The 27,123-nt window shown below is 45.0% G+C and overlaps 1 protein-coding gene across 4 annotated transcripts in view; it reads right to left on the bottom strand.

The window, feature by feature from the left end:
* Pxylp1 (2-phosphoxylose phosphatase 1) overlaps nt 1-27,123 on the bottom strand; it is a 57,677-nt gene that overhangs the window by 18,377 nt on the left and 12,177 nt on the right. For 3 of the 4 annotated variants that reach the window (XM_063249089.1, XM_063249091.1, XM_063249090.1), the window contains exon 2: nt 12,360-12,491. In XM_063249089.1, coding sequence (XP_063105159.1) covers nt 12,360-12,438 — 79 coding nt within the window. In that variant the 5' untranslated portion in view covers nt 12,439-12,491. Of the gene's footprint in view, nt 1-10,215; nt 10,674-12,359; nt 12,492-27,123 lie in introns of those variants that run through there. The other variant, XM_013159980.3, reaches the window with a different exon arrangement.

Here is a 27,123-nt window from a genome sequence, read left to right as displayed (position 1 = left end):
CCCAATCTGACCAGTGCCACAACTGTGCCTGGAGCCATTTCTTCCAGAAAGCCTACCTTGAATCTGCAAGGGGTTTCCACATCCCTCTTGTATGAGCCCACCCAGTTCTGGCTGTCATTAGCCTCACACAACAGTATGCATAAGTGGGAGTGTCCCAGTTTGTCACCCCACCATCCCAAACATCCAGAGAGCCAAGACCGGGTCTCTTGCACATTTATATCCATCACTGATTAGCAGGGGACAGGTTTTCCAAAAATGCTTGCTGCACTGAAAGTCTGCGCTGATCCAGGTACTGTGTTCCATGCTTTTTTTTGTACTGAGGATTGAACCCTGGGTTTTCCCATTGAACTACATCCTCAGCATTATTCTTATTTTTATTTTTTTATTTCAAGATAACATCTTGCCCAGGGATTACAGGTGTGAGCCATGTTCCTGGCTTGTCCTGTGCTATTCCTGAACTCTCTTATCAATTCCTTATGTAAGCATGAAGTACATCCTGGAGACAGGCTGTGCAACCCAGGCCAACATGGTGGACAGGAGACAGCAAGCTGGCAGCAGGCAAGCCTCTGTTCCCCTGGAGACCAGGCTTAGTTAGCCCACGCAGGGCTGACCCACAGGCAGGAGCCGGCAGGAGCAGGTCCCAGCAGGCTGCCGCTGCCTCTACCCTAGCACTGCACCCCTTACCACACAAGCCCCCTGGAGCTGCCCTTCTTTGCTGACTGAGAGACAGATGTGGAAGCCGGGTGGGAAGACAGGACAGCCGGGCCCAGGGACTCTGGTTCACTGCTTATCTCAGCAGGCTTTGTCCCCAGCTCCCCCAGTTGCCTCATGGAACAATGAGAACTTCTGCTGATCCTAAGCAGAAGAGAGCAGCTCAGATGTCCACGGGCAAGGGAAATGGACTGTGGGGCATTAGGTGGGAGGGTGGGCAAGTCAGTAGAAAGGCACAAGTTTCATTATATAAACAGAAAAAAACCTTGCATCTAAATAAGTGCCCTGGGCCCACAGTGCCACAAAAACCAATGTGAATAACACAGAGGCGTCTTTTACTGATAATTAATCTGTGTCAGAAGACACACCTTTCTCTTTGATGTGATTACAAGCTAAAGGGAGCTTTCCACCAGCTACCCCATCTTCATTTCTTTCATCCTGTCCACATATCTATAATGCTATTATGTAAAGATACCAACAAGGTCTCGATTTCAAAGATCATAACAGCAGCACAGGTAAATCAGGCACAGGTAAACCAGATACCAACAAGGTCTCAGTTTCAAAGAAATGGCAGAGAACGTTAACTCAAAGGCATCTTCTTGGGCAGAAGCAACTAGTAAATGTCTCCATCCCACTCACCAAATGCACAAGGGTATTTTTGCTAGCATTATTAGCAGACACCCCCAAAGCTGTGACTCAGATTCAAGCCAAACTGACCCATGCTGCTTTTTTCAGCACTGCCCCTCACCCCAAGAAGAGAATCCATAAGCCAGGCATGGAATTTTAGGAGCAGATCAAGGGGCCCCGCTGAGGTCCTGCAGCCTGCAAAGAAAGCCTGCTAACTAATTCCTTAGGCTTAGTGCCTATGTATCTGTTCATGCAGTCTCTGCCATTCATTATTCAGTAAGAAATGAGCAGAAAGCATTTCTACCATAAGGAGAAAATGGCCTTGTCAGTCATGGTGCCCCCTGCATTCCCAGGCCACTGGTTTTGGGAATGGCTCAGATATAAAGGCAATGTTGAGAATTCACTACGCGTGGTCAACAAGAGTCTCAGGCAAATATGATCTAATAAAGCCTTGGCCCAGCAGCCAGGACTATGAATTATGAGGAGATATTTCATTTAATAACAATTTCCATTCTTGAGTTTTTGTTTACAGTAGGGGAAAGGAATAAAAGGGCCCAGGGTTAGTACCAGACCATAACTTAGCAGCACAGGTAAACCAGGCACAGGTGCCTGCCTGGCACTCAGGCTTTAGGCCACCTTAGTTCTCCCTCCAGCCTTAGTGATCCTCAGGATCAGCAGGTGTATGACAACCAGGTGCTTGCTACCAGCTCATTATCTGGAAGTCACTTTGATTTGCACAAACAGCCCAGTGTCTCTCTCCCTGAGTGCCCAAGCCAATGCCTGTGGTCACAGTTCATCTCCCCACACCAAGGTCCTGGCCAGCAGAAGAGGACTAAAATCTACCTGCACCCCTGGCCTCTTTCCACCAGCATTTGCCTTAGCCTGCTACATGCAGTCCCTCACAGGTACCTTGACACTGACAAGCTTCACAGAAAAGCTCATCACTCCTCCTTTCCCTCTGTGGGACAGGCCATCCGCCATGGGGAGTGGCTCCTACCCCATGCCTATCCCATCGCCTGGCAGGGGCTGTTGTGCTGGTCTTCCAGGACCCTGCATTGCTCTGCTAACTAACTGGTCCAGGGTAGAGACCTGACTGTAAGCAGCTGTGCTAACAGAGGAGAGTTGGGCCACCCCATGTGAGACTGTTTTGTAACAGGAGTCAGGTGGCATCCAGACCTTATCTCCCCATTTCCATGTTTGTGTGACCTCTTCCAATTACGCAGATAGCTGGCAGATTAAACTTCGGTGACATGGACTCACCCGTCTCCCAGGAAATGTGAAAATGGGTCTAAAGCATTGGTTTAATTCCGTGGGCTCAGCTGTCCCATAAGTAATGCCACTGACTACACTGAGAAAGTGTTTTCCAGGGCCAAGATCTGGCCCCACCATAGGCTTTTTATCTTCTAAGCTCTGAGGTCTGCCTTTCTCTTGTTGGGACCTCAGCCCTGGGGCAGTCACTCTTTTCTTTGGGATGCCACTGGGGTCTGTTCTCCGTTGTCCTGCTGCCATGGCTGTCCATGGTTCTGATCACCTGCCTGTGATGAGATGGCCTGTGGCTGAGGGATCTGTGGGTTCCACTCTTGGCTCGGTAACCTCCTCGCTGTGTGACCTGGACAAATATCTCTGTGCCTCCAGCCTCATCTCCTTCACTAGCAACAGAAAGATGAAGATACCTACATAGGGTGGAGGTGAAGATGACTTGAAGGGCCACCTGGGAGGGGAATGTGGCCACTTCCATGCCAACCCCTGAATGTGTTATTCCCATTCCTTGCAGTTTCTTGGAAGGTGTTCACCTGGAGTCAGGAAAGGATGCTGAGCCCCTGGATCCATGCCCCTCACAGAAAAGCAAGAAGCCAGTCTAGCAGCTTTTCTACTCCCTTGAGCACATTCAGTTTGTGTGTGATGGCACTGCTCATAAGCTTGAAAATCCCCACTCTTGTCACCTCATCTCTCCAATTTCTTCCTCCTGATAATCTAAAAGGCTCTGGAACTCTCTCTCCTCATAGGTCTGCCAAAGAATAATGATTTGCTCTAACAGTCCATTCCCACAATTCCCTCAGGGCTCCTCGGCCCACTAAATTATCTTAAATGCCCACCCTGTCTCCACCCTGCATGGAATCTAGAAATGTATGCTGTAATTGCCAGAGAAAACCAGGACCACAACACAGCGCTCACAGTTATGTTATCTGCCTTCAGTCATTTAGAGTCGTATGAGTTTAGTGGAAGTTAAGTGCATGTTAGCAGACTATGAGATGCTTAGTTTTACATGGACAACATTGATCAAACAGCTGAATCTATGAGTCTCTTTGTGACCTATCCACTTTGGGCCAGGACACATCACCAACTTTTCTTGTGTTCTCCAATTCTTAATGTTGCCTCATGGTAAACCACACTGGAGATAAATTTACTAAATACCTCTGCTGAGCCTCATCACATTTAGGGGGTCAGGGAGCTATGGCAGGGTTGGGGACCCAGCACATCCTAGAGGGCAGGAGCTCCTCACCCAAGATTATCTGCAAGGTCTTATCACCTCCCTGCCTGACTCCTCTTCAGCATTTGTTACTGGGTCTTACGTTTATTCACTTATTACAAAAGTACGGGCTTCCCACTGTGGCCTAAGATAACACCCCAGTTGCAGCTAGATAGCTCAGGAAACCCTGCATTCCTCAGAGGGCTGCTGGTAACTGGCCACAACCTAATAGACCTATTGGTCTAGATGATGTGAGCCTCGAACATTCCTTGACAGAGACTGAAAGTAACAGAGATGATTGGAATGGGCCTCAAATAGAAACTACGCAAAGACCCTGTCTCCCTCACCTTCTTGGATCTAAGTGCCCCTGTTCTCACATTTGGAAATCTGGTAAAATCTATTATTATTGAAAGAAAATCAGACTCAAAATCTTGTAAATTTGATTTCTGGGAGTTCATAAGACTCCAGCAATTACGAAATCCATGGGTTCAGGTTACAAACTTAATGTGCTCAGAACTGGATTTCCAACTTCAGCACCCTTGAGACTGTTAACACATTTTTACTTTAAATAAAAAGGGATCTTTACACTTCATATAAACATGAGTTCATCCTAAAATAGTCATTCAACACTACAGTGTAAAAAAAAAAGGAAAATCATCCTTAATCCTAACACCCAGAAAATTCTGCACTGACTGTTTCAATGTCTATATGTAGCTGACTGTCCTACAAGGGCCAACTTGTGTTTTTGCCCTTGTTTGGTTGTAATGCTGGTAGAGGAGTCATTTAAGGCCCAAGTCTGTTCCCCATTCCTCCAAGAGCAGTAAGTTTCCTGTGAGTCAGAGGTTTGTGCCTCACTGAGGTGACCTGGGGGCTGGCTGCCTTCTGGGTTGAAAGTGAAAAGGGTGAGCTAGTCAGGTGGGCAGGGCACTTCGGGGAGGCCACCTCAGGAAAGAGACCCTATGGCTGAGGGTGGGGTCTGTGCCACAGGGTCTGTGGGGACAACCTACAAAAGCTGACCATCCGCCGGGGCTGGGCAAAGCAGAGCCTGGCTGTGATCCGGCCCCTCAGGTGACACAGGGAAAAGGGAGGGCAGGGAGCATAGGGGGCCCCGCTGGAGGCCAAACCAGTCAATCACAGAGAGGGGTTGTTCTTCATGGCTGACTCCCTGCTTTCTTGCATATGGCAGCCCTAAGCCTGGGCCCTGAGAAGGCAGAGGGGTGGTCTGCCACGTATACTAGTGGTGAGGACAGAGGACAGAAGATGCCTCAGAGCTGTCTCCCAGTGCATGCCTGACTGCACCCTCCAGAGGGGATTCAGGCTTCCCCTCACCTCCTCTAGCCCCACCTGGAAGACCTAGGAAGACATCAGCTCCCTCTCATTACCACTGGCCTCCCTTCAAGGTCACCAGGGCAGAAGCCTGGGAGTGGGGCTGCCAGGTGGCTCAGCTGGTGCACACCTCTCCTATTCAAATGCCAGTGGTGTGTGGCCTTGGCTCATTCCTTTCCACCAGCATGCCAGTGATACAGTCAGTAGGTGTCTCCTACTATGTCTCTCTCCCTTGAGTCTTGCTGTCTCTGGGCACTGCACTGAATCCGCGGACTCTATTTACCAACACTTTCAGTTTTTACTAACGAGCCCTGAGGGTTTCCTCTCCTCAAAAACAAGGAACCACTAGGGCTGGGGATTTAGCTCAGCAGCATAAGCGCCTGCCTTGCAAGCAGGCAGTCACGAGTTTGATCCCCGGTACTGATAAAAAGGAAAAAGACAAAAAAAAAAAAAAAAAAAAAAAAAAGGATAAAAGTTAATAAAAAATTGCTAAATTTAAAACTGAAAAGCTATTGATGGGATAAAGTTTGTCAGAACTCCTGGATTAGAAATATGAGCTATTATTTTCAATTCCTGCAGTATGGGAAACCAAAAGGGCCCAGGAGGAAGCTTACTGTGCTTTCAGTCCAGTTGTGCAGGTTAAGCAGCTCTAATCTGAAAACCCAGAATCCAGAATGAGCACTACTGACCTGACGCCACAAGTAGAAAATTCCACATTGTGAAAGTGTTTTGCAAACAAATTAAGAACATTATATAAAATTATCTTCAGGTTGTATATATAAAGTACATATAAAACAAAAATTAATTTCACATTTAAATGTGAGTCTTATCCCCACGATATCTCATTGTGTTTATGAAAATACTCCAAAACCCAAACTCCCAAACATTTTTGCTCCCAAGCAGTTTGCATAAGGGGCATTCAATCTGTGTAGAGAATACAAGGGCCCTGACATTATAAAGGTTTACATTTTCAAACCTTTGCAATGAAAACAAAGTAAGATCTCCAAGAATCCGCAAATACACACACAGCACCGTGGTACACATGCTCTTCTCCATAAAATACACACAAGACAGAGAACAGAGCACGACAGAGGCCAGTGGCTGGCAGCAAGACCTGGCTTGCTCTGCAGCCAACGAGTTTACCCCTTGCTATCTTTATCCAAATGTGTGCCTCAGCGAAATCATACCACCACCCATCCTGGACTTTCGGGGTCCTGCAGGGTTGGAAGTGCAAATGCTAACACCCACCTATGAAGACCCTGCTGAGGCTGAAGAAGTGAGGGGTTGGACCACCAAGGCAGAGGAGGGTCCTGGCGCCCTGCTCCTTCCAGGGCTCCTCACTTTCCCAGGCAGAAGCAGTTTGCATTTCTACACTGTTCTCCCTTTTCTAGCAGACATCAGATATAATGCACTACAAATGGTATGGGGTGAATAACAGAACAAGAATAATGATGGCTTTGCAGGTAAGAGAGGTACCAGGAAACTACACACACACACACACACACACACACACACACACACACACACACACACACATATACACATGCAGAAAGAGAGAGAGATGGAGAGAGACTGAGAGGGTGCTGGTTACGGTGGGGCTCCTCAGCTGCCCACCTGAGAAGGTTCCGTGCCTCCTGCGGCTTCCAGACCTCTTCTGTCCCTGGGCCCCTGCTGGCTGTTCTCTCTGTCCCTGCCACAGGGCACATAGTTTGATGCTGACAGGGACTGGGTAGGACTTGGGGGACACAGGGCACGCACTCCTCAAAGTGGACAGCCTCTGCTCAGCTGCCTGACTTCCCAGATGTCTCTGCTAGGGACTGCGGAGGGTGCTCAGCATGCTGGAGAGACTGACTTTTTAAAGAAGTTTATGTGAATTGGTAAGTAAATTTGAAAATCTACAAATACTCACTGAGCCAAACAAAACAAGTTCACAGGCTGCTGGTCTGAAGCAGCTTTCACATGCTTCCAGGAGATGTGGTCCCAGTCATGAATATCAGACCATGGGTCGCCTCTTAGGCAGACACTGTACCCACAGCCCTCAGGTACCTCCAGGGTCATGGTGCCCCTCACTAGCATCCCTCTCTCTTCTTCCTGTGCTGTCCAGCTTGTCCTGCTGTTGGGCCCTGTCTAGCTTTCTTCCTGTTCTGAGCACTCTTTCAGAGCCCAGGCAGCCACCAGCCCTGGGTGGTGACCTCTCTGCCTACATTCTGGACATTTCCTTCAGCCTTCTCTATACTTCTTGCAGGTGGAGACAGACATTACCTAATGGGTGCATGGGTGAATGAAGCATCTATTGCCTCCCCTTGCCAGATGTCCAGGAGCCATAGACAAATTATCCTGCCCGCTACTACCAACCAACCAGCTAGAAAGCCCCACTGCATCACCATGATGCTTCATGGCTTTGCTTCTTCCTTTCAGAGCTAACACTTCCACCCAGGCCATCCACACACAGCCTTTTACTGCAGAAACACAACGGCCTCTGAGTTGCATTAGCCAGCAGCACCCTCTCATCACCCCCAGATGGATGGTAGTTCACATACTCTGGGCACCAGCCACACCCAGGAGCTTGTTTACAATGTAGATCTCTGGAGTCCACTCCCACCTAGATTCTGATTCTGCAGGGAGAGGCACAAACTGTTCTTTTTCAGTGCAGAAGCAGGCATTTTAAACAAGCTCCTCAGGTTCTCATCCAGGTCTTTGGACTCACCTTTAGGATAGCAAGGGATGGGGAGCAGGCAGACCTCAGTGTTTCGTTCAACTTTAAAGCTACATAAAGGTGGCTAATCTGGTTCTGCCCTCTCACCTGTGTCCCTGCATGCCTACCTCATCCTCTTTAGCTTCCTCCTCAGCTAATTCCCATTCTTCAAAGATGAGCCTGGATGCCACCTGACACTCCGGACCGGTCTGGGTTCTTGTCTTCCTCCTCCCCAAACTCCCTGCCGCAAATGATCTCCAGCTCATTTGATTTAGCAAATAGGAGTCATGATTACTATGTGCCAGGCACCATGCCTGGTGTCTGGTGGACACTAGCTCACTGAATCCTTACAACTCCATGAGGGAGAGACAATTACCAGCCCCATTTTACAGAGCAAGAAACAGAGGAATGGGGTGGGAAGATAACAGCTGGTGAGTGGCAGCTCAGGGATGGGGCCATGGCAGGCTGGCTCTTTCCCACCACATGGCCCATCTGCCTGGTGTCCTGCACTCTGTATTCCAAGAGTCCACTCCTGAATTCCTTCACCGCATGGAGCACTCCTTGTGGCCCCTGAGAGAACTCTCAGCCCAGTTTGGAAACTCAAACATCATTTGCTAAAGAACTGAACTTTACATGCTCACAGTACTGCATCAAGGAAAGATAAAATTCATAAAATGGCAGCGCTGAAGAGATTTTAAATGGGATTGGGACCAGACAGTTGCCTAATTCCACACTCTGGAGGTTGTAGACTCCAGTGATGGAGAACACAGCACCCCTCTACTTCTGCATGGTGCTGGCTTTGGGAAGTTCCATCACTGTTCATCTGGATCATGCAGAACAGGTCTGATTCCTTTTGCAAATGGAGCACTTTAATTACTAAAAACAACCCTGGCTTCCACATCTGCAGGTTACATATCTCTCCTACCCTACCAAGGAATCTGAATGTTCCATCCACCTTTCAATTTGCTCAGGTCAGTTGGGGCCCTGGCCAAGAAGTGATCCCCAATATAGGTCCTATGTGTTCCTTATAACCAATGCACCCAGATTAAAACAAATAAATGGGTATTATGATTCAAAAGCTACCCCTCCCCCCCCAAACAGCTGAAGTGCTGAGGTCTTATAGAGAGTCTTATAGAACTCCAAGAGCCCTGGTTTCTGAGGATGATATGATGGGAATCTGTCTGGTTTGTTTATTTATTTATTTATTTTTTGTCTGGTTTGTTTAAAAGACTGATTGTTGGCTATGCCAAGGATTTTCCCAGAAGTTCAAAAGTACCCAAAAGTCCTCAGTTCTCACACTAACCTTGCAAAAATAAGAATGACTAACTCTATTTTACAAAAGAAACCAAGGCTTCCATGAGCCATAAGTTTCCCTCCCAATTTTTGTTCTTAACCAAGCATGAAAACCCATAATAATGAGCTGATTTACAGAAGAGCAAACAGGAAAGCCCGCTGCTTGGGGGAGAAGCTGACAGTCAAACCCAAGGCCGTGATTCACGAGTCTGTGCCATGCCACCATTTTGGGAATGCCAGTTGGAACACGGAGAAATGAACGTACAATAAGCATTAAGGAAATCCACCAGTACAGCAAGAAAGTGGATGATTACGGATGAGCAGAAAAATCAGAAATATAACTAATGACTCATAAGCCTTCACATACCAGCAGTCTTTCCCTGTTGCAAAAAAAAAAAAAAAGGCATCTTTCAATTTGACAAATATTCCTCTACTCATATGTATTTTAACGACAACATACAAAACAAAGGACTTTTTAAAGTTAAGGACTATTAGCATACAGTAAGCCATTAGTTACATTTAAGGTGGACATATTTTGCAAAACTCTAAACTGAATAAATCTTTTTGTAACCCTTCCCTACCATCTCCACCGTCACAATGTCAAGCACACGCTAAGTACTCAATAAATACGCGTGGGTTCACTACGTACTTTCTGTACCCAGAGGAAGAAATGCTTATTTAAACAATCTGATTTCTGAATCCAAACCTAAGTCATAACTTTTCCACATTCAAAACACCAGAAGAAAACTACTAAGACAAAATAAAATTTACAATATTTCAGAAAACAAAACCATTCTGTTTATTAAACTTAAAGCACAAGAAAATTAAGTCATATTTGACGACCTCAGATCTATTAAAGTAATTATATGTGTTAACTTAGTTTTTAAAAAGTAGTTAAAAGAAGTGATGAAGAAAAGTCCATCTATTTTATGGTAAGAATGAAAACATAAATGTTATTTAAACATAAATCTTTGTACTACAAATTAGTGCAGTTTCTTGTACCACAATAACAAGCAGCCAATAAAGCATTAAGTAGTGAAACAAATGAATTCTATTTCTGTAGAAACAAGGAAATTCCAAAGCCACAGTTTACCTAGAAGCAGAAGAGTAGTAAGAAAGTCCATTTCTTACTATCCGAACTCCAACGCATCCCAGAGCAAAGTGCTCAGATCCAGTCAGGCTAATTTATCCTGAAAAATTTTCCTTAAAAAAAAATGTGGCTGAAAATTGGCTCTCTTAAAACAGAGGTACTTTCAGAAGAGTTATATAAGCAAGACACACAGGCCCATTCAGTGACGCACAGACCAGCTCACGCCAGAGAAATGCAGCAAACACAAGAACCCACATTCACCTCTTGGAACCTGTCAGTGATTCAGGATATGCTCTGTTTGCTGTAACATCAGACCTTTTTGGCCAAAGGATGGAAAATTTTTAATGCAAAGTTATAAACAAACTACTGAAAGAAAAGCATACTTCTTGGAAAAGATTCATATTTTCTGGTTCATTAACCATCTGGAGTACTTTTAAACTGTGTGAGTGAGTGAGTGAATGTGTGTGTGTGTGTGTGTGTGTGTGGTACTAGGGATTGAACCCAAAGCCTATTTACAGCCCTCCCCCTTTTTTTCTTAATTTTGAGAGAGGGTCTCTAAGTTCTCCACACTGAGCTCTTGTGACACTGCTGCCTCAACTTCCCAGAGTGCTGGGGTGACAGGCGTGTGTCACCATGCTTGGTTTAAATTTCTTACACCAACTTTCTCTTCTTTTCCAATTCTAGAAGGATAAATGAGTATTTTTAGGTCTCGTCATTACTGGAAATAGCCTGTCATATGCACTGGAGGTGTGCCTGGGAGTATGTCACACTGAAGGTAAATCAGGCAAAATGCTAGAAGCCTCCACTTTCCAAACCACTACTCCTGATGCCAAGTCTCCCCACGTCCCTCTGCACTCACCACATTCCACTCACTGAGCCACCTGCTCCCCTTTATGTCACTCAAACTGTCACCGAAATGCTACCTCCACACCCAGCCATCGCCGGCAGTGTGCTAAAGCTTTGTCTCCCAACTATCAAGGTGAGGTGGTAAAATAAAAGTACTCGGGTGACAGCAAAACTCTCCCCACTGTTCAGATATTTTCTCAGCTTCAAGTACAGAGGGAGAAGGAGTAAGGGCCAGCCTGCCTTAGAAATGTTCACAAGATATTTACTGTGTGCTGGTCAGAAGTGCTGGTTCCTAGGAGACAAAGGGAAACAGGAGAAGGTCCCTGCTCTCAAACCAGACCGTCTTGTGGAAGGAAATGACACAAGCATGGAAAATGTTGACGCTGCATGGTTAGTGAAGGATGGGATCAGGTTCAGGGGATCCTAATGTGTATCACAGAAGCACCACACCCTTGGGCATCCATAGAAGGTTCTTAGAAGAGAAAAATTAAGGATGGGGGACTGGAGAGAGGGCCAGGGGACTGCCAGCAGAGAGTGGCAGGAGCTGGGCTTGACAGAGGCTGCCCCTGCAGAGAGTAAGTTACAGATGACCACAGGCCACTACATATAGGCCACAACCAAGGAGACTGGGCTGACCTGTGCTTGAGGATGGTCACTTGTTGGGCATGACCAACATGAGGACAGGAATCTCAGTAAAGGATACTAGATGGAGAGGTCTGTGAACTGGCTTTACCGGAGAGCTCTGGTCTCTCTGCCTTTCCCATGCCCAGCCACCTGAGTTTGATACCAGCATCTAATCTCTCCACCCTGACCCACCTAACTTCAGCCTTGCATATTACTGAACACTCAATGGATACTCAATTCTCAAGGAGCCAACTACAGGACAACCACCTTTGCTCTGTGTGGCTTGACAAGAGAAGTGACATGGGGCTGCTCAGTGTCTGCCTGAGTGTCAGATGCCTTGGGCATCTGAGCTAACATCCTGGGAGCAATGAGGTAGTATAGGAATTTGTGGAGAAGTAAAAAACTTGTCACAGAGCTTATGAGAGTTCTTGTGGGTCCTTCATAGTCAAAAGAGCATTACCCAGTGGTTTAAGGTTCCTGTTTGCAATTACCTGCCATGATAAGATAAATATAAAATAATGCAAAGATTGACAGTAAAGAGGTCCCTTTGTTTTAAACCTCACTATTTATTTAAAAAACAAAGGCTTTGGGGCCTCTGTGTTTCCCACAAACTTGGGCCCTGTATTTCCCAAGGAGGCCCCTCCCTTCCCAGAGCCAATGACACCCGCGGGACTCACAGAACTGAAGGCTGAGGCTAAGGAAGGCCAGCAGTGCAGCCAGGGCCAGCAGCAGCAAGAAGCGATTACGGAAAAGCATTATTACTTGTTCTATTTCCTCTTCATGATTTCACCTCAAATTGGGAACCAGTCCTGTGAATAAAGCAGAGATGACAAGTTCAGGGTGGAAAACCAAGTTTGTCAACTGCAAATAATCCAGTTAGCCCAGTTCTCTGGCAGGGAGACAAGAATCCTTAGCTGTAGAATAATCACGTACTCTGTGAGTCTTTGCCCCCAAATAAGCCAAAATGAGAACACTCCCATCCAGCCAATATGAGGAAACCAGTTTGCAAATACTGACATCAACAGGGAGTAAGTATTTTACATGAATGACATTTCCAAAGAAAAACATAAAGGATATTTATTGAGCATTTACAATGTGCTAGACAACAGCACTTCATGTGAACCCCACTACAAACCACCTCCAACCTTTAATCTTCATTCTTTATGGGTGAGCTTTTGCTAAGACGACTGGTCTTCTCTGATTGGGATCATGAATCTGAACATCAATCAGTGTAACATGGCAGGGAAGGTTGGAAGGTGCTAGAGGCTTTGCTCCTACTCTGACTAACTGTTTCAGCTAGTAGAGGCCTCTCTCACTCTGGACCACTGAGCTTATTTCAGTTGCATCATTAAATCTTCCTGCAGCCCCATCCTGCCCACTCTAATTCTCTCTAACCACATTGGAACAACACAAAAGGATTTAAAAAATGCTGAATACAACCCTAAATGTCCCACCTGTGAAAAAAGTGTCGAATGCTATATCCTATCAGTCTTACCTATCAGCTTTATTTCCTAGTTCTCCTTGGGGTTTTGAGAACCAGTCTTTTTACAAAAGGTTCTGAAACTGCAGTAAGATAGTAATAGCTAAAAAAAAAAAAAAAAAAAAAGATAGTAATAGCTATTTTCAACTTGGATCTTCCCCTCCGATAGACAGAACCAGATAAAAGCTCAATCTGCTAGTGTTGTGAGGATTGTCCAACTCTGAATACACTGGAGGCCACTGAATTGCATATGTGGGGTGAACTGTATCATGGAAACCAGAAGCAGGAGCCAGAGCTCTATAAGCCCTTCTTTCCCAGTCTTTCCTTATGGGCCCTGCAAGGGTATTTGAAAACCATTTCTTTAAAAGGGACCTTCCAGACTTTCTATCAAAAGACTTTTCTGTTTGGCCAACATCCCAGAGGATAAACACGGATGTGCCTATGGTCATCTGGCCACACTCCACTTGAGTGGAATGCTGATGGAGTCTCTTGGCTATTTTCCCATCTTGTGGCAGGAGAAGTCCCTCAAATAGAGTCGAGGGCTCCTAACTTCTCATGTCACCCATTTCCTTGGACTCCCATTCACTGAACAGAGAGCAAGCCAGCTGCCACATGGGCCCCTGGCACTGCTGGCTTATACTCTGCCAGGTGGGCACTGCAGTTCTGGTGCACAAACAGAACCCTGAAAGTCAGGGGCACAAACTTAAGTGATGGTACCAGGATGTTTGCATAAGATCTCTAGGCCACTAGAGTTCTGCATACCCACCCAACAATTCCACTCCCAACTTGGCAATCAACACAGAACAAATTCACTTCTCAGACACTCTACCTCAACAGCCTCTATGCCTACAAATACTACAGGCCTCAGTGGCTCAGCCATCATTCCCAACAGGACCTATACCATCAATGGCCTGGTTAGAAAGTGTTCCTTTTAATTTTGGAGTTGAGAAGGTAGACAGAGGAGTATAGATAATGGAGAGAGTTCAAAGAAAATTTAATTGTTTGGGGGTTTACACTGGGCATTTCTTCATGGTTTCCCCCATCACCTTCTCTGCAGGCCATCTGTGAACACTTTCATTGTCCTTTCCATGAACACCTCCTAGGGTTGCTGCCTGGAAAATGGCCTTTGGGTTCTTTCCAAGTTCTCCTGTGAAAAGGGTCACGTTAGAAGCAGAACTGCTGCTTCATGATGCCATGTGTTATGGAACCATGTGGGCAGCCAGGTGCAGAGAAATCCACAGTGCTGTCGTCAAACATTTCACAGATTCAGTGATTTAGGCTAGTTACTTGGCCTCCCTGAATCCATTTCCTCATCTGGAATTTTGTGCTAGTTACCTCAGGATATTGTTAGAACCGAACTCAAACCAAGTATAATCCCAGCACCTGGAGATAACAGTTATTGTTAGTTTTCTTTTCTGTTCATTTTGTTATTGCTTTCTTTCTCCTGGGAAACAGGGTTTAGGATGGAGTTTCTTGACAAGGTTTTTGGTTCCTCTGTGTATATAAGCACTCAACATTCATGTATCCTCACCCTCAACTCTCTCTCTGCAGCTCTGGTTCACATTCTATCTGTGGGCCCTAGGCTTGGTGTTATGGTTTACACCTAGATGTCCCTCCAAAAACTCAGGTGTTCATACGGTTTATACGGTGATTAATTCATAGTGCAATGCTGGGGTTAAGGGCAGGTGATTGCTGGATCAGTCCACTGATTGCACTGGCACCATTCTAATCCTAGTAGATTGGATACAGGGTCAGAAAGAGCCTTGTCTTGCTTTTTATTGCCACTTTTGCTATCTTCTGATGTCATGAACTGTTGTTCCTCTGCCATGCCACCCTGCCTTGGAGCCGGCCCAATTACTGACTGAAACCTTTCCAAACTGTGAGCTAAATAAACTTTTTCTCCTTTAACTTTGGGTGCTGGTATTTTGTCTCAGCAGTGAATGAAAAGTAATTAGGACACTTGAGAGATCACATGGGGTCCCAAGCTTTAACACCTTGCCTCAGACACAGACCTGCCTCTAGGTGGTTCTACATTTGCATGTAGGAGGGGCAGGGCTTCCTTGTGCAGCTGGTCCACACCTGGCCCTTCAGTAACTTTGCTTCTCAGGGAATTTCCCACATCAGAGGTTGGCAAGTGTAGCCACCAAACAGCTATGCTGATTTCCTATGCCTTTGGCTGTCACTGCCTTTTCATATAGAAGCTAACCATAATGTACTTCAGCACTGCCCCTGGATCAGCATCAGGTAGAAACAACTGCTACATGTTGGGTTAACTATAGCATGGTGAGTTTACTGCAGTAATTGCCCCCAATTTGCTCCCATTTTTCTGTATTCATGCCCAGGTACAGCCTCCTCCCACACCAACTTTCAGCATGGAGAAGGGATTTGTTTTGGCCAATGGGACAACAGCAGCTGTGCTGCAAGCAGAGGCTTGAAATGTACTTATGGATTTGGGCTTGTCTTTCTTTGTTACTTCTGGAACACAGACAACATATAAGGATGTCCAGGTTCCTTTCCTGGAGGATGAAAAACCCATGTAGCACAAAGACAAGCAGTTTCTGTCTTCAAGCAACCAGTCTACCTACCACTCATCGAACATGTGAGAGAAGCCACCCTAGACCATCAGGTTCCAGCTAAGTCATAAGCTGACTGCTATCAGTAGAGGATGCCCTGCTTAGAAGAACCAAGTGGCGGACCTACAGAAGTGAAAGCAAAGATCATGGTTGTTGTTTTAAACTAATACATTTTGGGAGCTTGATGCAAAGCAGAAACCAACGGATACAATAAAGAGAAAATGCTTTATATCTTTTCCAGCATATTCAAAACTAAGACCTAGATTTCCATAATCACATTTGCAGGCTCCACATGCAAATCTCTTATCTTCTTGTGATTCTTTAATATACTGAGTGCTTTTGGGGAAAGGGGCTATATTTAGTTCACATGTAAAATACTGAGCATTTGTTGGGTTAACCAGATGGCTAGGATCATTCAACTGCTTTACTAGTCTAGTCTTTGGACTCCTGTCATTTATGCCCATCTATGGCTTTTTATTGATAAACAGTGGGGACGTCCCTCTGAGATTCAGTACCCTCCTTCTTCTGATTCTCCTGAATTTTCCAGCACAGTCAGAGCACAGTCACTTGTGCTGGTAACTGGCCTGGTGTAATCACAACCCTAGGTATGTTACACAACGCAGAAGGATGCCAAACCCTGGGAAGAACACATGCCATCTTCTGGAGTGTATTTCATTAGAAGGTATAGAAATGAAGGACAGGCTTTGTTCCTAGTTTTAAAAATTGGCTAAATAATGATGACATAATCCAAAATTTGCATGTATTTGAAGAAGCTTGTGTTGGTAGCTGGAAGTAGTTTCCCAAGGGGTGTGTGTGTGTGTGTGTGTGTGTGCATGTGCGTGTGTGTGTGTGATTATCCCATGCAGGAACCAGAGTGTACAGTTCTGCCGCTGTGGGTATTTCTCCACTGTGGACACTTCTTCAGTAGAAGGGTCTGAAAGAACCCCTAATGTAGTGGGAAAGATGGGGCTCCAGAGACTCACAGATCTGTGCTTAATTCCTGGCTCTGCTGCTTGTTTTCCAAATGTTCTGGCAAGTGACTGGCTTCGTACAGAAGACTGGTGATAAGAGAATTGTCTTAGTTACTTTTCTCACTACTGAGACAAAGTGAAAGGAGGAAAGGTTTATTTAGCTCACAGACTGTAGAGGTTGCAGTTCACAGTTGGCTGGCACTAAGGCAGAGTGGCATGGCAGAGGGGCATCACAGAGGGGTAACAGTACATGACAGGCATAAGACAGAAAGCAGCAAAAGCAAGCAACAAGTGACAACCTATAACCACTGCTTTTTTGTCTTTTATCTCTTACCAGGGTACCTGCCCTTAAGGCACATAGTTTCACATCCTTAATCCTAGCACTATAAAGTGAGTCAATCCCAGTATCATGTCTTTGATCCAGCCACCTCTGAAAAGCCCCATCTATGACCTCATAAGGCTTTGGGGTTTCATGTAAGACATAACAAGCATGAAAGAACAGAAGGTAGTGAGGAGCAGATATTGCAATGGGCAGACACCTGGCCCAGGTGACTGGAGAGGTCACATAGACTTCTATGCCTACCTCTACACAAAGATTTGTCCTTTCTCCTGAACTGTGGCTCTGGCTCTGTGCTACGGCTTTTTTGGCCAATAGCCACTCTTCTGTCCACCAACCCAACCCCATCCATCTGGGAAGATGGTCAAATCTGCAGCCACATTTTGGCTCCTCCACTACAACGAACTTTCCTTGGTGCTGACTCAACTGTGTCCTGCCTTGCCCTAGGTTTTCCAGCCTGGAACATCGGCCTCAGCTTGTCTGTCCCACTTCCAAAAGTCAGGAATTACTAGTCAAGTGCTCCTTTCCAGCTCTTTCCAGTCAACAGCTTCTTTACAGTGGTCCAACTCCTGCCAGTCTCAGCTCTCCACAGCTCCCTTTCTGGTCTGCAATGCCAGCTTGGGGGCTTACACAGCCTTGCAGGAAGTCATGCAAACCTTGGGTTCCTGTCCTGTCATCATCCCATGTGTCCCCACCCAGGAGCTTTGTGCCTACTGCTGGAGTCTCCTGCAGCTCCTTCAGACACCACATCACAATATGCTAGTCATGTCAGCCACAGCCAGGGTTCTGGGCCCAAAGCAAAGCCCCACAGACTGCTCACTCCCAGTCCCGAAAATAAAATCCATAGGATGATTCACTGCTGCATTGGCAGGGGAGGTGCTAGGCATAATGGCTCCCTCATCTCCTAACCTCACTTATCTCTCAAATCCCATCACCTTCCAAGGAAAAAGTGCTCTTGGCTCAACATGCATCATGATGAAACCCAACTACCAAAAATTCTTCCATGGGAATAGCTGCCCTATGCAAGCTGAACATACAACAGGTACTGTCATCAGCTGTCTTCTTGGCACAGCTTTAGTCCCTGTGCTAAAGCCACAGAGTAGAAAAATCTTAAACCTAGAAGTAGAAGTATTACTTTGAATTCCTGATTAAGCAGCAAACAAATAGAAACTCTACTAACTCAAATTGACCTTGATAAAATGACCATGATTCTGAAGACAGTACAAGTTAATAAGAAGTTCCCATTACAGTATGGTAAATCCCATTTCTGAACTAAAAAGAAAAATGAACATGTTAAAGACACTTTGACAAGCTACAAGTCCACCAAAAGAGATTGTCAGAGCCCCAGTGCTGACCTGTGTGTGTGTGTGTGTGTGTGTGTATGTGTTTTTTTTTTTTTTTTTTTAAGAACTAGAAATGCCACATCAGGCACACTCTGGGTCTCAAGTTCCCTTCAAAGGATATGTAATTTAGGGTTTTAAACATGACCATGGCTGCTGGAACGAAAACAAACATTCAATTACTTTTCATTTGTGCAGTTAGAATACCATTACCAGGAATAGAAAGATGGTATTAAAAAAATGCTTGGATATGTTCTATCCTTTATTCTTTTTGGTCAAAATCATTTTGGCTGAAGTAAATACTGCATTATAAAAAACCGCATCAATTATAAACCAAATATGAACCTAGCAAAGGTAAAATCCATATCTTAATAGCCTTCCTTCTCCAAGGTCACCTCAAAATACGGTTTAATTGAAAAATCAAAGATGTTTGGCTAAAAATAAATCTACCTTATAGGATGAAGAAGATGGATTAATTCCAGAGCCTCCTAGAAATCTCAGGCAGCAGGACAGGCACCTGAGGTGCAAACACTGTGAGTTCATACTAGCTGCTTATCTTCCGAGGTCCCCCTGATAATTAGTAGCCTCGGTTCTAAAACCTAAGTCAACTGATTGAGTAATTGAGCAATTTCTTCATTCGATTCAAAATAATACCATCTGAGAGCCAAGATGTGTCGAGCACCATCTTAAGTGGTAAGGACACAGGACACAGAATAGAAGACATACTGTTTGGCTATCTTGAAGCTCACAGCTGAAGTGTGGGAAAGTATTTGTAGGGGAAATGATGTAAGACCTAGAATTTGCTCTAAAATATTTGGGGTGGTGCTAAGGAGAATGAGTAGAACAAAGTGGGCAAAATGCTGGCAATTCTTGAAGCTATGTTTTTTTAAAAAAATACGCTTCTTTCTGTTTCTGTGGATGTTAGAAGTGCAAGGTTTCTGTTTGTTGGTTTTGTTTTGTTTTTTATATTTTAAAAAGTTAAGACAAAAATAAGAACACTCAGTCTGGCCAGTGAAGCCAGGAGTAAATGGATCATGAGGCTACACGAAACGGGTCAGAAGACGCTAGGTTTGGGTTTCCTGGAAGCAGCGATGCCAGAATTCAGCCTTGAGGAACAAAGTAAATGAAGTTGGTGGATTTGGATTGTATTTTGAAAGCAAAATGAACCAAAGAGGTGGTGTTAAAGTTGGGCTGTACTGACTGCTAGTGGCAGTGGTGGAGAGTTGCGACATCAGAATCAGGCAGAAAAGGGAAATAAGTCAGCCCAGGAACCACCACTAGTGCCCTGTCTGGAGATTCACACGTTGGAGAAAGCCAGCTGCTCAGGGGCCCCATAGAGCCTGGCCCAGGAGCCCCTTGCCTGTGCTGAGCACCCAAAGACAGATAGGCTCCTTCCTTTTACCTAGGCCATTGGACCCAGTGATCCCCAATGGGACCTGTCATCACTGGGCCGCTGCAACATTGCCCTGATTCACATTGCTTTCCAGGAGCCCCCTCTAGGCACAAAGTCAACTAATCTAAAGGCCAGAGCAGGAGGAGGGGTCTGATCCTAGGATTGGGGACAGCAAGCAGTGCCAACTTGATAGACAGTCCCACTTGTGGGCTGAGCCCTGTTTGCTAGAGTAACGTTCTCTTTCCAGTGTCCAACCATCTTTGGGAATACTCAGTGGAACAGGCCCACCGCGGTCTTCTCAGCAACAGTTATCTTTATGGGATACTTGGGAGCCATGAAGGGAACCTCCCCTTGAATGCTCTGTACTCTGACCCCCAGCTGACTTTCCCAGGAAGCTCTCTCCTAGGAGCTCTTCTCCTGAAGAGGAGCTCATCTTGTATTCCAGGGCAATGAGGGTGATGTAACCCATGACGCTGTCATGCCCAGACACTGGCTCGGGAAGAACCCATGGACTGGTAGTTGTGTGGGTGAATGCTGTCTATTAAGAGGTCCCCAAACAGGCCCCAAATAAAGGGTAGCTTGGAACAAGGTTCTGTCCTCTGCTTTCAGGGCCTGCTACAATCTGGCCACACCCTAAAAGTCCCACCTCATTCCCTCATCCTGTCCTTCCCACACAGGTAATTACATGAGTGAACCCAGGGGTCAGCTGGCTAGGTCTGGAAGTCTGCTATACCCATTAGTGAGTCAGTTTCCCCACCAGGAAATGGGAATGATCACAGGACTCAACTCAAAGATTGTGTAAGGATAATATGCAAGGCACACAGCACAGCACCTCACTCCTAATAAGCTCTTTATAAGTATCAGGAGCAATTTCTCCTAATAGTTTAATGCCTATTAGTCACATGTGAGATGTGATCCTCCTTCTTCCCTACCTCTGCTCCCCAGTCCCCCTACTCTAACAATAGAATATCCACTGGCAACACCAGAGCAAGTCAGAATTTGAAGAGTTTCAAACATCACCTGGCTCAGGTCCCTTGGTGATCTGAAGAAGACATGTTAGAATTGGCACAAGGGCCTGAGCTCCGCATCTGCACAGTGATGCCAGGCATCCTGCCGTTGCTATGTTCTTCCTTCATACTGTAGCAGATACCCCACATGACAGGTGTCTCCAAAGGGTCCTGAGTCTATTCTTGCTTCCTCTTACAAACAGAACCTTTTGGGTTTTGGTGAGATATAGTACATGATTACCCAGCTGGAGATAGTATTTCCCAGACTGCTTTGTGACTAGTTATGGTCATACAATCAAATTCTGACCAGTGAGTTATGGTTGGTTCCAGATCAGACCACCCTGGTGTTTATCCCTCCCTCCCTCCACGCTCTTAAACCCCGGTATGAGGAAGAGCCAGATTTACATCACTGTATAAAGATGAGGGACAACATCCCAGCGGATGACAGAGAAGAATCCTGGATGAGCCCCCAGGGACAACACAACTCATTTCCTCTACTACCTATCAGCTCAAAGTGTTTTGGAAGAGAAAAACAATGTTTACCCTTTTAAAGTTAATGTTTTAATTTCTGTTAAAGCACCCAAACCTATATCCTAGCTAGAACTTGCCATGAACATTACAGGACAGCAGTTCCCTCTGTTGGGGAGGGGGTCTTCCTCCACGGGTGTGATAAATAAACACCCTCCTTCTGAACAGCTTACGATGAACAGAAACCTCACCATTGACTAGCTTGAATGTTACTCCTACATATGCTGAAAATGAGACACGATCATGATGACCCTCATCCTTTTGGAATTTTATTCCATGTCTTTATCTTAGATAATTCATGTACTCAAGAAAGTGGCTTATCTGCAGGTAACAGAAAAGGCTGGTTAACACAAAGAGCCTTATCAACATTCTTGGTAACAAGTCAGTGTTTGGACATCCAGTAACTCAAAGGCATCACTGGGAAACCAAGATCTCTCTGTCTCCTTGTTCTCAGGAACCCTCTGTCTTTGTCCTGGCCCTATCCCACTTCTCTCAGGGTCATAATATGGCGACCATATTCCCAAGCATCACAACCATATCTGCCAGTTTGCAGAGGCAGAAGGGCAAATCTTGTGGATCTCTACTCAACTAGAAGCAAGGAAGCCTTTCCCAGAAGCACCTCCAACAGACTTGCCCTCATGTCACTGGCAGAAGTGTGTCACATGCCCAGGGCCACACCAACCACTGGTATGAGGAACAGACCACAGTGACAAGGAGAAAGCAATCAGGATTCACCTCTCAGTACAGCCCATACACGAAGGACAGGGTGGAGGCCAGAACAGAATCAGGATTCTATGAGGAACCAAGGAACAAAGGGATTTCTGTGACCACCCACAACTGCAGAAGGCTGACCACATACACAATTATTCTAAAAACTTATTCACAAACTCAGTCATCTGATGATGGTACTGGTACTTTTCAGATCTAGTAATCAAAGTGCATACAATCACAATTATATGGTTAAAAACCATCAGTGCTGGTTTGCTCAGGTATAATTCAGTCATGACAAATAGCAGAGCAGGAGCCTGTAGCTTGCCTATGTTCTACTAACAAGACCTTTTATTACACATTTTATATGTTTTAAAAATACGTGGCATGAATTATTTATCTATAATTTCTTTCCAAAAGAAGATTTGTAGCTCTTGATGATCTGCAGATTTAGTATTTTTAAATCTATGAAATATTAAAGACTTTTTTTTTCTTCATTTGTGAACTGTACGTTCCAACCACTTTCTCCTTTGAAGTGTTTTTCCAGGACAAAGGTGTCAAAGTGGTAGATGATTTTTCAAGGCTAGAACACACTGAAACAACTAATTTGTCAAGCCAGAATTTTCACTTTTATGTACTCTTCAGTTATTTTTTCTGACATTTTGAACAAGTCTGTGTTCCATCCAACTCTTCTACATTGCTCTTTCTTAAATTTTAGAAGTAGCTGCATCTGAAACTGACATTCTTATTTTAGAATCTCAAGACCAACTCTAAGTACTTCAACAAAAAGGATAACATGCACTTGGCATGATTTACTTACCACAAAGCCATTTTAAAAATATAACTGTTTTTTTTCAATTTTATTTTGCAAGCAAACTATGTCAATTAAAAGTTTCTTAAAATGTCAAGGAAAGCACAAGAGGATTAAATAGGCAGGCTGAAAAAACTGGGAAAAGCGAGTGGTGTATGATGAAGACTTGCATGATAAAAGTCACATATTTTAAGGCAAAAGAACTTTCAAAGCCCTGGGATGCACAGATGTGCAATGTGAGTCAGGCACACAGAACAGCACAGGTTGCCAAGGCCTTCTGATACCTACTTTTTCCTTTTCTGGGGCTGGTGGTAGTGGTGGTATTTGGGAGTGAACTCAGGGCCTTCACACTGAATGAACTGTGCTCCCAGCTCTTTTTTTTTTTTAATTTTGAGATAGGTTCTTGCTAAATTACAAAAGTGCCTTGACTGGAATCAAACTTATGATCCTCCTGCCTCAGCCTTCCAAGGTGCTGAAAATACAGGCTGGCACCACCACACCTGGCTCTTATTCTTGCATTTCAGTATTATGCAGAGATAGGATTTTGCTCTGGACAAATATGGTGTGGGAAACTCATGCCTGCTGATGCAAGGCCTTTTGCCTGATAAGTCCTATTAAGTTGGACTTACAGAGCTTCACATTCACTTACAGAGCTGTGGCAAAGCCCTGTGCTCACTGATGGCCCATTCTGTGAGCTGATCAAGATAAGGTGTGGGACACTAAGTATTTTATAGATTACTACCCTGGCCCGTGTCGGTGGCAGGAACTCCATGGCCTTTAAATACTTAGTGGAAGGTGGGTGCTGTGGGCGTCAGTACACCATGAACCTTCTGCCCATCGAGGGGTCAGGTGTAGGTGCCACCTGTTGGGTAGGCCAGGCTGATGTGGGAGACCTGTAGGCGCCTCTATGTGTTGAGACCCAAGAGCTTCCTAATTCAAATCTCAAAACAAGTTTTAAAATTATTTTTGGGGACTCCTTTGCACTTATAATAAAGTGACAAGTAAAGCAAAAATAGAGCTAAGAGTACTGTGACACAGATTCTCAGATGTTTAACTTGGGAAGGAATATGAATTGTTATCTAGTTCTAGTTCCCTGCCAATAAAGTGGGGGATAATCCTGTTATAAGCTCCAATGCTTGGATTCATCCTACATTAAAGGAATGAAGTACAAGACTCAAATTCAATGGTGCTTAATGAAGAAGCTGTGGACGGAAGTAATTTGGGAATGCAGAGCAATGGGTAGCTGTGACCTTGGTTTATTCACCTGTTTCCACAAATGTAAACTAAGTAAGCAAGTACTTATTCAGTATTATCAGCATAAATTGAGTTTCTTAGTATGCATAATAATCAGGGCCAAGAGTTCTCCTGCACAGTGCAGGGGCTTGTTGTGGCAGCCATCTTTCAAGGTCTGCTGCGTTAATGGCTGGACATCATTCTGTGTGGTATAAAACACCACAGCGGGTGGAAAATTTGTTGTAGATTCTGTTTTGATACTTAGTGTTGTGAACTCTGTTAATCACAGGAAACTGATTTTGTCTGTGATAATCAACCACAGAGTGTCATAATACTAATCTGGGTATAAATGATTCAATTAGGATAGAGACTCATGCTTCTCTCTTTGAGACAGGAATACACCTGAAAGCCTTCTTTTGTAAGGTAAAGATTCTAACAGATTAATTTAAAAAGGTAACACAATCTCCCTAAAAAGAACTATCTTCTATAATTTTCCCTGGCCCTCTAGCAGTTTCCTACAATGTTCCAGGGATGTCAATGCCTCCAAACCCATACCTTCTGATCCAGCTTTACCTGAAGCCCTCACACTGTGTCCCCCTGACTCCTGACATCTCTCAGGTCCACAGAAGAGCCTCACTCCTTATGGGGGTGGAGTCTGTGTCCATGCACATTTGTCAAGGAAGTGGGACAGCAGGAGAGTTGCCTGAGGTACCAGTCTACAAGGGACATCAATGTCTCCCACAAGACAGAACCTGGAGTGAAGAAATTTATGTCTCTTGAGGGCTGCTTGGGGAAGGGGAGAGAGGTGCAAGGCCCAAGGGACACTGGTGAGTGGGTACCCAAGCCATTAGATTATCTCCTTGGAGGGGCTGGGGATTTAGCTCAGCGGCATAAGCCTGCCTTGCAAGCAGGCAGTTGTGAGTTCGATCCCTGGTACCGACAAAAATGAAAAAGACAAAAAAAAAAAAAAAAAAAAGATTATCTCCTTGGGAGGACTCTGGAGGGCTGAAGAAGGCAGGTAGGTTTGAAGTCAAGGCTGAAATGCTCAGAGACCAGAGAATGAGAATGTGGTGGTTTTAAAGCAGGTCTACAAACTGTGATACCTCTCATATCAAGAATATTCTAAATTTCCCAGAGCAGACCTTTGAGACTGCCTTGGTGAAAAGAATATGTACAAGTGATGCTACATGACCTTTGAGGAGAGATGCAGATTTACTCTGTTTGTGGTCTTCTGACTCTGTCTCTGTCTCTCTCTCTGACTCGTACTGGAGCCCTGAAGCCACCATGCTGGAGAACCACGTAAGAGGTCACCCACAGACAGGGCTGCCCAGTTGGCCCAGCTGTCCTATCCCCTAGCTGTTTAAGTTCTCCTAGCCCAGGCATCACACATGTGAGTGATGATTCCAGACCAGTTATGACTTGAATAATTGCCATGTGCGACACCTGAGCAGGAAATAGTTGGTTGGGCCCAATCTACCTGCAGAGCATGAGGACAAGAGTAAAATGATGGCTATTTTAAGTTGCTGAATTTGGGATGACTTATTATGCTGTAATAGTGAACTCCATGGGGCTATGAATTTCGCCAATCTCGCACTCTACATTTGTATCCCCACTGCCAAGAATATGGTGGGGCCATCGCAGCTGCTCAGCCAGTACATTTTGAATGAATGAAGAGATGAATGAGCAGAGCAGAGGTTATCGCCACCACGATTACCCTCTATGTCTTCCTCAGCTACCATGCTGCCTCTCCTAGGTCCTCCCACCTTTCTTGCCTTACAGACTCCTGATGATTCATCCATCCCTACTCAAGGTTGCCTTCTCAGGGAAGCTGCCCTTGAACTCTCCTTAAACAGTGACATTCCATCTAACCCTCTCAAGTCACCCTTTCTTGCTCCTTTGTGACACTTCTCGGGACTATCATTTAATCAAATGCCCATACTGAAATTCCTGACTGGCCAGCAGTTTCTTGTGATGGACCTTAAGGCACGTGACACCTGTCCACAAGTCCACAAGCATGTCTAAAGATGAACAAAGCCTGCCACAGAACAGACTGACTGAATGTCAGAACACTTTTGAAAACTGGCAGCATACACCCAATCTCATGACTAGAAGGTGCTAGTTCTTAGTTATTCTTACTGCAGAGCTGGAATTGACCTCCAGCTGCTAGCCCATCCTCTGCCATGCTTTCCAAACTCATATCTTGGTCATCTGCACCACACAGATTCCAGGAAACCCAAGTGTCTTCTCTAGGTTTACACAGCTAGGCAGAGAAAAGCTAGAATCTGAAGCCCTCTCTTCTGATTTGCTACTTTCATGTTATTTCTACCATCCCACACTACCTAGTTCATGTTTCTGCCAGTGTCAAATGCTCTGAAACCTTCATAAACCAAAATAAAGCCAGGCACTTCTCATAGCCAAACATATAAAACAGGCCATGATTTGTAACATTTAACATAAACTATCCGTATGTAACCAGAGCTTGCAGTGGTATTTCAGGGAACTCCTTGGCAATTACCTAAAGGATGAGCCCCAGGCCAAACATTTAAATCAGATTTTAATTTACTTCTGTTTCCTAGACAGTTCCCATGCCAGCTCTCTGTAGGGAGAGTATGTTCCCTCTGCCTTTCTTTCTTTCACATTACCTGTCATTCCTAGGATCTTTGGAGATCAAGGACAAAAATAAAAAAAGAGCACTCTAGGTGATCTGCAATAGTTCAGTAGGACAGAGACCTTGAACACGGCTCCGGAAACAACATAGTGACTAGAGAAAATGTCCCTGATCTATTGTGAAAGGAAAACAAGGGTACAAAACCATGCATTCAACAACTCCATATATTTTCTTTTTCTTAAATATGTATATGTATGGTATTTTGGGAAACTAGGATGGAGAGAAATACATATTTAAAAATGAGATGAGCTGAGGATTTAGCTCGGCGGCATAAGCGCCTGCCTTGCAAGCTGGCAGTATTGAGTTCAATCCCTGGTACCGATAAAAACAAAAAAGACAAAAAAAAAAAAAAAGTTTAAAAATGAGATGAAATTTCTTACCTTTCAGGCTGG

This window comes from Cavia porcellus, unplaced genomic scaffold, assembly GCF_034190915.1.
Source record: "Cavia porcellus strain 051 isolate PalLab524CR breed Dunkin Hartley unplaced genomic scaffold, mCavPor4.1 scaffold_5, whole genome shotgun sequence".
Lineage (NCBI taxonomy): Eukaryota > Metazoa > Chordata > Mammalia > Rodentia > Caviidae > Cavia > Cavia porcellus.
The sequence above is the reverse complement of the archived record's forward strand: the minus strand, read 5'-3'. Positions and strand labels throughout refer to the sequence as shown.